The sequence below is a fragment of the Chionomys nivalis genome, chromosome 16 (genome assembly GCF_950005125.1).
Source record: "Chionomys nivalis chromosome 16, mChiNiv1.1, whole genome shotgun sequence".
Lineage (NCBI taxonomy): Eukaryota > Metazoa > Chordata > Mammalia > Rodentia > Cricetidae > Chionomys > Chionomys nivalis.
In genome coordinates, this window is record NC_080101.1 from 16,069,972 (window position 1) to 16,083,906 (window position 13,935).

General features: G+C 48.9%; 1 protein-coding gene across 6 annotated transcripts in view; it reads left to right on the forward strand.

The window, feature by feature from the left end:
- Epb41l4b (erythrocyte membrane protein band 4.1 like 4B) overlaps positions 1-13,935 on the forward strand; it is a 149,251-nt gene that overhangs the window by 44,530 nt on the left and 90,786 nt on the right. For all 6 annotated transcript variants that reach the window (XM_057790424.1, XM_057790426.1, XM_057790425.1 and 3 more), the window contains exons 3-4: positions 11,329-11,371; positions 12,088-12,166. In XM_057790424.1, coding sequence (XP_057646407.1) covers positions 11,329-11,371; positions 12,088-12,166 — 122 coding nt within the window. The remainder of the gene's footprint in view (positions 1-11,328; positions 11,372-12,087; positions 12,167-13,935) is intronic.

The following is a 13,935-nucleotide window of genomic DNA, read 5'->3' on the forward strand; positions in this document are numbered from 1 at the left end:
ACTGGAGTTACAGATGTTTGTGAGCAACCGTGTGGATGCTGGGAATGGAACCCAGGTCCTCTGAAAGAGCAGCCAGTGCTGCTGACCCCTGAGCGTCTGTCCAGCCCTAGCACTTCTTCTTCTAAGAGCAGGAGTGACTTTGCCGTGCTTCTTCCCAACAAGATACCCCTTTGGGTTTCAAAGACGATGCATCCAGCACTCCAAATGTGTTTGCTAAGTGACTGTCACACACCGGGCCCTATTCTTAGCTTGGATGAGAAGGTGGTGGATACCTTGGATGGACCTAGCATGGCAGGTGGTGGAGAGTTAAGGCTAATTAAGGATCCAGGGAGACGGATCCACAGTGCAGATGTGAGGGCCCGGGTTTCCGAGTCGGGATTTCCTCACCGTGTCAAGCAGTGTGTTAAGGTATGACATTGCATCCCTGGGGGAGGTGGAGAGAGTTCCTCACCCATGTTAAGCTGTGTGGCAGCACATGTTAAGCCGTGTGGCACCTCCCTGGGGGAGGTGGAGAGAGTTGCAACTCTGGAGCTTGCTGCTCATCCAGCCTAGTTAATCTGCGAGCTCTGGGCCCTGTGATAAAGCCTGGCTCCACGAACAAGGTGAAGAGTGACAGAGGAGTAAGCCCATCAGCCTCTACCCGCCACACGCACCCCTGTGTGCACGTGTGTGTGTGTGTGCACGGGCGCACACCTACCACGCACAGACTAAAACTAGAAGTGTGGGTCAGGAAGAATAGGCTGCTGGGTGAGACGGCGCCTCGGAAGCTGGGTTTTCCGGGAATGTGTCTGAGCTGGAGGGCTGAGGCTCTTCGTACGTGGAAGAAGACACTTAGCAGATGTTTCCTGGGGAGAGCTATGAGATGATGTAGCTGCAGCTGTTCAAAACTGGTGCCTGGCAAATGGGTTTGCGGGGGACTCTTGGGGGAGATGCTGAGCCCTGAGGTGATGGAATCTGGCTGTTGGTGCTCCTGGCTACATTGTCCTGAGGAGGGATCCCTTGGGTGTCTGTGCACCCGGACTCCACCGCTTCCCTTTGTACCTTAGGGCTTCGGTCTGCTCTCAGTAGAGTCCCTGCCTTGCAACAACTGTTGCCTGCTTGACTGTCTGAGTCCTTTGTTTCTTAGCTGGAGCTTCCCTTTCCCCCAAGTTCCAGGGAGGCATCCTGTCTTTTCCCTTTCTGCCTCCCTAGCCCCGTCTACTTCCTTAAAATTGAGTGTCTGCCCTCTGCCCTCATGGCCTTCACACCTATCTAGGCCTCTTTTATATTTTTCTTCACCGGTTGAACTCAGGACTTGCATTGCTGACTCCGACCATATTCTAGAAACCCCGTTCCTCTCATTTAAACCTAATTTCAGCAAACCTCACAGATTCCTTTGTTCCTGTCCTTCTGACCCATCTCCCACTCCCCAGGCTCCTCTTTTTCCCTGCCTTCTTCCTTGCCGTAGAGTGACTAGGCAGTGGTCCCCACTCAGTTGGTCCCCACTCAGTTTTTGGTTCTCCTGCCCCCATGCTGTTCCCTTGTAACCACCCCCATCCGTGACTTTTCCCAGGCTGCTGAGTATTCCTGGAATTGAGTGCCTATGTCTTTTGTCTGCAGCAGAGATCACAGGTTCAGCCAAGTCCAAGCCTCCAAGCTGTGTCTCAGGAGTGTGAGCTTCTCACAGGTACCCAGGTGCCCGTTGGTTCCTTTTCTGGCTCCTACCACAGAATTCGAGTCCTATCCTCACCAATTCTGTCTCACAGCTGTTCTCCTGCAGAGGAGACGGAGGCCATCTGCCCCAAACTCCTGTGCTTTTTGCCCTGTATCTCCAAGCCTGTCTTCCTGTCTATCCTTACTCCATTTTGGGGTAAAGGAGTCGGCTTGCCTTTGCATCTTCCCTCTGCAGTAGCACCCACAGTTCCTTTCCGGTCCCTTCCTGAGAGCCACTGTCCTTCTTTAGGGTTACTACTGCTGCGATGAAACACTATGACCAAAAACAACTTGGGGAGGGAAAGAGTTTATTTTTTCCACACTTGCATGTAACAGTTCATCATCCAAAGCAGTGAGGGCAGGAAGTCAAGCAGGGCAGGAACCTGGAGACAGGAGCTGATGCAGCAGCCGTGGAGGGGGGTGCTGCTGCTTACTGGCTTGCTCAGCTGCTTTCTTGTAGAACCCAGGGCCACCAGCCCAGGGATGGCACCACTCACAATGGACTGGATCCTCCCCAACCAATCACTAATTAAGAAAATGCCTTCCAGCCAGATCTTACAGAGGCCTTTTCTCAATTGAGGCTCCCTCCTCTCTGACGACTCCAGCTTGGGTCAAGTTGGTATAAGACCAGCCAGCGCAACCATGTTCAGAGTTGTGCTTGGCATTCCTTGACCACCCTAGCCTCTGACACCCTTTAGCCCCTCACGTCCCCCAAACTCATCTCTGTTCTGCCTTAGGTGGATGGTGCTTTTCATTAGATCTACAGTCCTCGGGCTGGGACCAGTTCTGGGTCCTGTTCCTGACTCTGACCCATCTGGTGGCCTTTGGATAAGCTGTCTTTTCTCTCTCGACTTGAGTTTCCTCACCTGGTAAAGTGAAGTCTGTCCCCCCAAACTTAAGAGCTCTCGGTCTCGATGGCCAGTAACTAGTCTGCAGGTGCGTCTGCTTCAGGCCTAGCTGGAGGAGTCCAGCTAGAAGGCTGTCACTTTTCTCTATGGAACCAAGGGCCCTGTTGGCTTGCCACCATGTCCTCATCCCTAGGTCTACAGCCGCTGAGCTTCCTGGAAGGCTTTGGATGTGATTCTCTGATGAAAGGCTTTGCCACGAAGCTCTGCTGGCTTGGCTGGCAGGCGGTTCCATCACTGTGCCCCTTCACCGTGGTGCGGGAGGGATGTTCACAGCAGGGCCCAGGTGTCCTGCCCAGACTAGACACCTGCAGACATCTTGGCTCTGCTGGTCCTGAAACCGCTCCAGCGTCTTCCTCTGCAGATGTGAGAGACTTCTGTGAGGCAGGTGTGCGATTCCCATCTGACTTCAAGTCCAAGGACGTCAGAGGTGCACTACTGCCTCCAGGGCTCTTCCTATTACCCTGATCTTTGCTTTTTACAGCTGATGCCATCACAGACTGGTCCTGATGATGCCAGCCCGTGTCTGTGCCATTTCACCGGGCCCCTCCCCCACAGATACGTCTCCCTCTACTTAAACTTCTGGGTGTCTCTCTGATCATCTCTGCAGACAGTTCATGGCTCATGAAGTGTGTCCTTAGCTCTCTGAACGTTTTTCCTCTATGTAAACCTTGGAGCTCATTTGCCTCCTCTGAAGCCTTATTACGTGTCCTTGGGTTTGGTATTTGTAGATATAAACAAATGGGGCTGGGGACGTGGCTCAGCAGTTAAGAACACTTCCAGTTCTTTCAGAGAACCAGGGTTTGGTCCCAGCATCCACATGGCAGTGGTTACTCCAGTCCTAGAAGATCCTCTTCTGGTCTGTGGTACATCATGGGTATTGTATGTGGTACACATCATATATGCAGGCAGTCACCATACAGGTAAAATGGATCTTTCTGACTACCTCCTGAGACTTAACGACTTCCTCTTTGTTTTGAGGGGAGCAAGGCACATACCCACGAGCAGCTATCGTAGGAGAGGCATTTGTAGTTCTTTTCATGTGGTGGGGTGCGTTTAGACTTTTACGAATCACTTATTAGCACAACTGAAGTTTTCCATTTCAGGTATATGTTCCTGCTCAGGCACACTGTACGCTTGAGCCTTGGGTGTTCCTGTCTGTATGGTGTGTGTTTTGTGTGTGTGTGGTGTGTATGCGTGCTAATAATATGTACAGGCTTCGTAGAGGAGAAGAGGGTTAAACATCTTCCGGGACGTGCTTGTGGGTCTCTGGCTTAGTTTATCTCATACTGCAGTAGCACAATGCTTGATTCGGGGTACTTTACAAGGGAAACAGGTTTACTTACCGCACTGTCTTAGACTCTGAAAGTCCAATAGGAAGTGGCTGTATCTGCATGGCTTCCAAGAGAGGTCATAATACATTGGAAAACCAGAAAGGGAAGCGGTTGCCTATAGAAGAGGCCATGGGTACGGGATAGTCTTGCTTTAGAATGGATTCAGTCCCCAGGAACTTAGCCTGGTGAAGATAGGACTTAGTAACCTATTTTATTCCCACCAGGCTTCGTCTCTTAAAGTTTCCAGGACCTCAGCACCACTACACTAGAGACTAAGCCTTCAGCACCCAGGCCTTGGGGGCAAACCTTAGCCAGACCATAGCAGCCTCTTCTCTCCAGCTGGTTTGGATTTTGGGGGGGGGGACACACACACAAAGTCACCAAGGTGATTGCACCGAGACGATGCAGCTGGTGGAAGCGACAGATCTACTATACCTGTGGGAGATTTCAAAAACCCTATACAGAGTCTGCCCAGAAGGCTGCTGGGTATTACTGATGTTCACAGGGGCTGGGAGGTCAGATGCCATGGTGTTTCTGGGAAGGAAGGAGCAATAGATGGGACACTGGGAAGGAATGATACATTGCCTCACGTTCAAGGCTCCCTCAAATATTCCCGTCCCCACCCAGCCCCTGACACAAGCAACCCCAGGGCTGGCAATGGTTGGGCATCGGGCACAGTTCTGTGTATACCAAGCTTATCTCCCCAGCTTCTTGAAAAGAGCCAAGCCTGGTTTCCATGGTACCCTGCCCAGCCCTGAGGCAACTGTCAAATCCTGTTGGCATCACCTATTTTTAACAGTTGGAGCTGGGACCTCCTGTTTCCCTTTTCCATGTCATTTAGGAAGGCCACCCAGGGACCCACTCTGCAGGTCCGCACTTGGGATCAACGTAGAGCAGAGGTTGGGAGCGTGAGTTTATGTAACCAAGCTTTCTGCAAAGAGCCAGGGCCTCTGGCCTGTGCTCCCGGCCTTTCTGCTTGCTACCTGCTTACAGTAGCTGCTGTTGACTGGAGTCCCACTCTGATCTAGCATTAATGACTTCTCTTCAGCATCCGTCATCCAGCAATAAAGCTGACCGCAAAGCCGACCCATTTTATAGGGGGAATGAATCTAAGGCTAAGAGACATTGGAAACTTTGTAAACAATAGAGTAAGGACAAAGCCGGGATCCAAAATCTGATCTTACTCCAAAGTCCAGTACTTGGCACTGGACTATATGGTTATTTGTTCTTCACACAGTAAATACAGAGATGTGCATGCACGCACACACACACATTCACACACGCACAAATGGGAAGAGAACATTTGCCAACCTTGACTCGGCATACCAGGGCCAGCCTCTGGTTGCAGACATGAGCTAGACTTTGTACCTCCCGGGTGCATTCTGGTCAGGGAGACAGATAGGTGTTTCCCATGGAGGACAGTGTGGTCAGCCCTCCAACAGGCGGTGGCTAGGCTCACAGAGGAGAGACCTGAGCATCAGATAAAACATAGGAGGGGTGGGCATGATGTGTCAGCAGACTAGAAGAGGAGTTTTCCAAGCAGAGGGGAGGCAGGGATTTAGGACAGGACTTGAAGCAACAGTTTTAATGGGAGAGGCCTCCCTTCCCATCCAAGGGGCAGGTGTTGTATGGGACATGTGTAGCCTGGGGTCTCCCTCACTGATCCCTTCCCAGCAGGAACAGGGGTTTATTGATGGCATTGATATTCATTCTGCAGCATGAAATCCAGGGAAGCCAATTTGGCCTTTCCTCAAGGATAGTCCAGGTGCTGTTTTTCTGTTCTTTACGACTGTGAATCCGGCAACTGAGAGGCAGGCCTGCGCAGCAGAGTTGACACCCAGTTGTGGTGGCCGCTGGAGATGCTGCAGTGCCCCTGGCTCCATGCTGCCCCTGTCTCAGAAGGTCATTACAAGTACCTGTGCCAACACTACTGTGCCTCATGACACTCTGGAGCAGCGCTGGGGTGAAGAATTTGCCAACACATAGAAGGCTCTGGGTTTGAACAGTACAAAGGAAGGAGGGAGGGAGGGAGGGAGGGAGGGAGGGAGGGAGGGAGGGAGGGAGGGAGGGAGGAAGGAAAGAAAGAAAGAAAGAAAGAAAGAAAGAAAGAAAGAAAGGGAAGAAAGGGCTGTGTATAAATGTGATCTGTGGGTATCTGTGTAACTATTGCAGAAGATCAGACAGCACCTCTTCCTTCCAGCTGTTGAAGTGAGTTGATCCCACACAAATACTGGGGATACTGGGGGCCAGCATATATTGAGAAGATGAAGCAGGGGCAAGTGAGAGGCTTACTGTGGACCACATACCAGAAGGTTGCAGAGCAGGAAAGGAACTCTGATCTTCTGCCTCCACCTGTGGCAGACTAGAGAAGCATCCCATAGACTGAAGAAGGTCAACAGACTTCCCGTAGCTCGTCCCTGAGTCCGCAGTGAGGGGCGGGTCCGCATGGCGGAGAGCGGTGCCCAGTGGGAAGCTGTTGTGGGGAGACCTAGGCTCATCCTTAAGGAAGTCTCACGTCAACACTCTAGAGTTTGGTGGGCTCCATTCTGGATGAAGAGGAAGGGTGACCCCTCTTGCATGTAGGTAGAGGTGGTGCTTAGCAGCGATTTGGATTGTGGTAGGCCAGGCCTTGGGCTGGGGACACTGGACACTAACGGTGAGTTTAAGTCCCGTCATATTCTCTTTATTCCCCTCCCCAGCCCTGAATCAGAATTGGAGAGTGAACCCCAAGTGTTCTTTCCGTCCCTTTCCTCTTCATCTTGTAGATATGATTTCCTCTTCAGATCCCTTCTGGCTCCCATATCAAGGCAAACTACATACTCCTGATAAGCCAAGGAAATTTCTAACTACTAGCCCATGAGTCCCATGGCTCAGCCTTCATGGTGGGATACTAGATTCTAAAAGTCCTGTCACGCAGCCTTCATGGCAAGGGCTCCGTGAACAGAGATTTCAGACTCTTTAACCTCTGAGCTTCAGTGCTTCCCTTGAGGACTTGGATCATTAGATTCTCCAGCCAGCCTATGTCGGTCGCATCTCCGGAGCCGATGCTCCAGGAGAACAGATGGTCTCTGCCAGGATCACATCCCACATCTTGATTTATGGAAAGAGCTTGCCAGATGGACCGGCACGACAGATTCAGACAAGAAATCACCTTGCTAACACCCGCGAGAGGGCTGAGCTCGGTGTCCTGCCATCTGAACTCAGAAACACATCGGTCTGCTGGCGGTGACTGGTTTGATGGTCTGCGGAGGAGCTCAGGGCTGTCTAGTGTCATCTTCGCTGATGCTGGTCTGCTTTGTTTAGCTAAGATACAGAAGAACATGCCTGGCAGGTCTTGCTGCTCCTGGTGCAGCTCTCAAGCTGACGTGGGGTACAAGTTTTTAAGTTCCAGGTCTGGCTTTTGTTGCCCTGGTATTCAAGTCACAGGGTGTGGGGTTCTGGGGGGATGCCGTACCAGTGATCAACATCTGGTAAGCCTTTGCAGCTGTGAAGAAAGCCAGGTCATTTTGAGCTTGTTGGACACAAGATAGGCTTTATCATCTCTGTTTCAGGGTAGTGAGTAGTTTTCTTGTTACCTCTGAGGAAGCCACCAACTCCTGTTCTGAAAACCCCCATGAGTCAAGGAGTTCAGAATAATGATGTCACTTTGGATTCCTTTCCTGACTTCAAAAGCACCAGGTATTTCAGGGTCTCATTCTTTGCAAGCCCCACTTTAGATGCAAATGATGAAGCCCCATAAAGACAGATAAAGGGAGCCCCATTAGCAGTATGGCCCCAGGACAGAGCTGGCTGCTGCCCGTAAGAGCATCTGACATCCATCTGCCCTGATGTTAGCCTCAACTGTGGACATTTGGCCATTTCACCTCCTGGACTGGCCCATAAACCCTGGAATTGCTTGAGGTTTTATAGAGCTCGCATAGAGCTGTGGACATTTTACGTTCCACGGGGCATCTTCCTGTAGAGGAGGATATAGAAGACTGAGTCGTAAATATGGAACAGGCACACCAGGCGCATCTGTGAAATGGATGCTTTGCAAATGTGCCTGGTGGCTCTTGGGTGACTCCTGGGTACCAGCTTCTTTATTTTACTTCATCCAGCATTGTAATGAACAATCAGAGTTTCCTTCAGGCCAAGGAAGCCGCACAAGTTGGACTTGGATGGAGATGAGAGTCAGCAGTGGAAGGAGAGGGAAGGTGGTTTTGAACTTGATCTACTCAGAATAATAATAAGGAAATCTGAGAAAGGAAAGAAGAGGGTGGGTTCCTCTAAGCTGTGAGTGTCTGGAGCTGCTTTTACTAAAAGGCTGGCTGCAGGAGAACTTTCTGTCCCTGGGAATGGTGAATTCATCTAAACACAGGCTTGGTCGTAGACATTAGCATGGTACATGGCAGAAGTATAGATATGACTCTATCCTCTCTGTGCCTATCCTTCCCAGAATGAGATTAGGGGTTTTCGGCGTGCTTAAGGGCAGTGGTGAGGTCTGATTCTTGTTCTGCAAATTCCTAATCAAAGTTGCCTGGTCCGGAGCCGAGGATATAGCCTGGGTATTAGCGTGCTTGCCTGGGATGCAGGAAGCTCTGGGTTGGATGCTCCTTACCGCGCAGTCTGGGTGCGCATTCCCAGCACTCGGGAGGTGGGGGTAACACGATCAGAAGTTCATGGTCATCCTCGGGTACATGGAGAGGCTGAGGCCAGCCTGGGATACATGAGATCCTGTCTCAGAAAACAGTGTTTAGTAGGCAAACAGCGAATAAATACAAACTAGACAACCAGCCTCCCTGCCCCTAAATGATAATCTCATTAAAATAAAAGGCTCTTCAGAAAAGCAAAAGAAAATGGCATTCATATTATTATCACCCCTGTCTCTCCCCCCCCCTCCAAACCCCCAACAGATCTTTCTGGACATGTCTGTATAGAAAATAGTCATTTTCTATACACAGGATCCTACCTGATTTATTTTTCTTCCTTAGCATTGTGCTGTGGGTCTCTTGTCACGGCAGTAAATATCGGCCTACATCCTTTTAAAATAGTATGGCATTATACAGATGAGCCATTTTTGAATCCTGTCTTTGTTGGTGGGCATGTAGGTCACTGCCAATTCAAAGCTATCAACAATGAGATGTAGCATCCCAGCCATGTGCCTTTGCGATAGGCATCCTGCCGCGGCGATCCGCTTTTATTACCCTGCCTAGGCAGCGTGGAGATGACAAAGGCCAGCATCCTCCTCTCCGTAGCACTGCCCGCACGCTTATTGCATCCTAATTCATCTGCTATGTGCTTCTTTGTGTGTTTCCACATCCCCCCTCCTCCTACACAGTCCTCTCAGGCTTTGCGGTTAGGTGTCGAGTACGCTGTGCTCATTCAGCCCCGCCCTTTCTCATTAGTAACATGTGCGTGGTGTAGATTGCTTCTGCGAGTCCCTGGCAGTCAGCGGAATTAGCCTCTGGTTAGAACAGCTGGAGAGAAGCCGACTTTGCCTGTTTCATTCCAGTTCTTTTTGTAACGGTGAAGTTCCTGTGTGCATTGGGTTTGCTTTACAGTGATGGTGAGCTTTGCCTCGCTGTCCCCCTTTAACAAACAATCACACTGTGGGCTTGGGGAACTGGCTTAGCAGTTAAGAGCAGTGGCCAATGTTCCAGAGGATTTCAATTTCCCGTACCCACATGGCAGCTCACGGCCATCTGAAACCTCAGTTCTGAGGGACCCAACGCCCTCTTCTAACCTCCTTGAACACTCATGGTGCTCCGTGCAAGCTGAACGCCCTTACATATAACATAAAATTATTTCAAAAGTCATGCTTCATATTTCTCCATCCAGTAAGAACAAGCTGAGTACCACACCAGAACCGCTCACAGGAAGCACAAAAGCCATCAGCCACATGGTCCCTTGCCATTAGGGTTTGATCTGAGAGACTCAGAGTGCAGGTAGCCCCTGACTCACGACAGTTCAGCTTTATAACGGTATGAGAGTGACAGCGACCAGACCTCAGGTTGTGATTTTGACCTTTCCTGGGTTGTTGATGGCGAGTGCTGTTCTGTCTTGAGATCCCAGGTACAACCATGCAATCGTAGGCATAAATAAATAATACTCCATGGTCTGCCATGTACCCAAGTGGGATACAGAGGCCAGAGGGATAAAATGCATTTTTAATTCACAATGTCTTCTCTTTAGGATTGCCTTATCTGGATGTTATACCTCTCTGGTGTTCTCATATGTAGCTTTCTGTAGAAGTTCGGCTCCTGAGCATATGTCAACAATTTTGACATAAATGTTTAGATGAGGGAAATGGCTCTATAATCTCCTTATGCAGATAAAACTGAAATAGATTATATGAGACGTATGAGGAGCAGTTGAAATCCTCGCTGGCCACAGCTGAACCATCTGCCTCTCTTTCTGTCAGTGGTGGGGGTCAGGAGTGTAAGGGAGTGAGGGCTCCTTTACTTTGTTTTCCTGATTCCAGAGTTGAGGGAGTCAGAACCACAAGGCAGGTGTGTAACCAACGCTTAGCCAACAAATGGGAGTTTGTGCTCTCTGCAAGACTGGCGGAGACCCAGAGTTACCAGGGAAGATTGGCAGCATAGCGCACGATCAGTAACGTCAGCAACCTAGAAGTTTTAGAAGGGACTTTACAGGTCAAACTTGTAGGGGTTTCAGAGCTTGCTGAACTCCTTAAAAGCTTGGGAACGTTTGTCTGTAAGAAAAATGCACTGACATGTCCGAGCAGATTATTTATTTGGTTTTCCATTTACATGTGTGGCTTGAGTGTGTTTGCATATTTGCATGTGTATGGATTGATATTGCTTTGCCACCTCATTCATTGAGGCAGGGTCTCTCAATCAAACCCAGAGCTCACTGATACTGCTAATCTCATCAGCTAGCTTACTCTGGGAATCCTCTCTCTGCCTTCCTAAATTGGAATTACAGGCTACTACTCCACCTACCTGGCTTTATACAGGTTCCAGGGATCCAAACTCCTATCTCTAGAGCAGGCGCTTTACATGTTTGTTTATTTTTATTTTATGTGTATGGGTGTTTTGCCTGAATGTGTATGTCACGCACCATATGAGTACAGTGCCCATAGATGTCAGAAGAGGGCGTTGAATGCCCTGGAATTGGATTTTACAGACGGTTGTGAGTCGCCAGGTGGATACTAGGAAATCTAACCTGGGTTCTCAGGACGAATAGCCAGTGTTCTTAACTCCTGAGCCACCTCTCCAGGGTGAGCCACGAATTTTTGATACCAGACCTAGCGGTGTCAGATCTCCAGTGAGGAGTTCAAGATCTGACTCAGTCTCAGGTCTCTGTGAGTGACCACCGGGTTTGTAGCAGAGGGCGGGGTGGGGGGGAGCTCTCGGGGCACATACTTAGTTTCTAAGGAAACATTTTCTTTCTTTCAGCACTGGCTGGACCATTCGAAACCCATAAAGAAACAGATGAAAGGTGAGTCTTAGCCTCCAGTCAGTAAACTCCTTTGTTAAGATGTTTGAGATCTTTTGATGTGTAAATAGATCCGATGTTAAATGGCTGGTTTCTACTTCCTTTAAACTGGCCAGAGAGTAGAACTTTAAAATTGAATGCGTATTTTGGGTAGATACTGAGCCCAACCTGTGCTCCCGGTTCACATCTGACGCCTCTGCCAATGAGAACTGACTGACTTACTATGCAGAAACCTGACACCCCCTTTCCTCATTTCCAAGTAAGTTTCAGATTCAGTATGGAGAGTAGGAAGCAGGAAGGCTCCAGCGCCTTCCTCACAGGTGTGGGAGCCATATTTCTCCAATGCTTACGCTTAGATCATCTGGAAATTATATTCTCTTGAAAGTGCCTTAAAATATTTTTACTGTGCCTCCATCAGAACACTTTGCTGTTTTATACGTCAGTTGCCTCCAGCCCGTTTTATACGTTGTAAAACGTGGGTGCCAGTTTGGAGTAACCCCATCAGAGATAGCGAAATGCCAGCTCTTTTTACCCACCCAGACCCTCAAGAATTTCTGCCAGAGTGACGGTCCCCGCTAAACCCTCCTGGTAAACCTAAAAGTTCGGTTCCATTTTTCAACCTCCCGATGAAGCAGTGAGCTTACCGTCATTGTGATGTGTTGTTTCCTTTTGTCTTGTGGGAGACAAACATCTCTACCTTTCTGTCTCCAAATATTTAGTTGGACCTGCTTACGCTTTGCACTTTCGAGTCAAATACTATTCTTCGGAGCCAAACAACCTTCGAGAGGAGTTTACAAGGTAGGGCTTCACACAGACGATTCCATTCAGTAGCCCCGCCCCCGCCAGACGAGGGGGCGGGGTCTTTCCAGTGGGATGGCTAGCTTCGGTTTTTAGTCCTCTGTGTTCCTAAGCAAAAGTTACTAGCACTTTTCCCAGGCTTCTCTACCCTCTTGAAAACCTACCAGTGTGCTTAATTTGGTATTTTGCATAGGAATCAAATAAGGTGGATTTTTTTGGATCTTGGGGAAATGATGGGTTCACGTATGGCATTTTGTCTTTGTTTTCATTACAAAAACAAAACAAAAGTGGAGATATTGGGAGAAGATTTTATTTATTAATTTATTTTTGGTGTTGCAAAGCATTCTGAAGTAGAAGGAACCCTTCGCTTCCTATAAGCGGCTCTGTCACCACAGATTTGTTAGGACCCTCTTTATATATCTGTCAGCTCCGCTGCATATTTTTATGTCATAAATGCCTATGTTTATCTCTTGAATTTCAGAAGCAATAGAGAAGAATAAAGAGAATGCGGATAGGGGTTGGAGTGTGGAGCTTCCCTTCCGTCTGTGGAATGCTTTAGCGAGTTCTTGAGACTCCCAGAGTGCCCTTGTCACAGGGTTTGTGTGTGAGGCAGTGTAGCAGTGACTTGTGCATGGGTGGGTGGCCTACACTGGTGGTCAGCGACTTGGAGAGGACCCCCTAAGTGACATTTGAAAAGTGTCACTAGTGCCCACGACAAGGGCCTGAGGGGCTTTTCCTGTTGGGTTCCCTACGAGAATCAGACCTTTCGGTCACATAGACACCATGCTCTTGTTGGTGCCAATACACGTCAGCATCCTAAATTTCAGAAGTGGAAGGAAGTTCGGTTGTAGTTAAGGACCTATTGGAATGAGGTAGAACCTTCAGCCTGCCTGCCCACTTTGATTTCTGGGTCATCCAAAGCGTATAGGCACTCCACAGAAAAGGACTGCCCACGTGGCTTCTAAGGTTAGCTCATTAAGCAACTTCAGTATGTCTCTTTGGAGGTCCTTATGACGTGGTGTCCCTAGTTGTCACTGAAGCTAGTCATTTTTTTAAGCCAGGAGTGTGAATCGAAAACATTGGGAAGTTTTTGAACAAATGGGATTCCTGGGGAGCACTCGAGTGTAGGATCCTGACTCCCTAGGCCTGGAGTGGAGTGTGGGAGGCTTTGGTTGGTACAAAGTGGTTCTGATGCCCACATCTTCCTGGAAAGAAAAGACTTTTAGTTGAGATGAAGACATTTATTTTTTTGCTTGGTAAGCCTTCTTAAGTTTTTTTGCTACTTTCCTTTTTGTTTCTTATTATCACTGTTATTATCTGTAGTGTAATTCTGGTATTTTTGTGTGTGTGTGTTTGTGTGTGACATGGTTTGCATGCGTGTTTAGTTTGTTTCTTTTAAAGACAGAGTAAACAGTTAAACTACACCCAGAAGAAAAGGGTTTCCAATAAACCCTGCAGTCAGCTGCAGACTTTTTGAGAGACTTCTGGAATCTGCTAGGTGTTGGTGCCAGCTCAGTGATTCCACCCTGCCCATTTTTCTTAGATGCATTGCTTGCCTTTTTTTTTTTTTTTTGAGTTCTCTGTGCCTGTTGAGCTAGTTACTCCTGCACCAAAGCCATCCTGCAAGTAACATCAGACTGCTTGATGTTGCATCCCTGCTCCATCCTACAAGTATCTTGCAAACTCCCGACATGCATTTCCCCGCCCAGTGAGACCTAGGATGCTTTCCTCAGGCTCCGAAGAAGGCTCCTTCCTTGTTCGTTTGGACT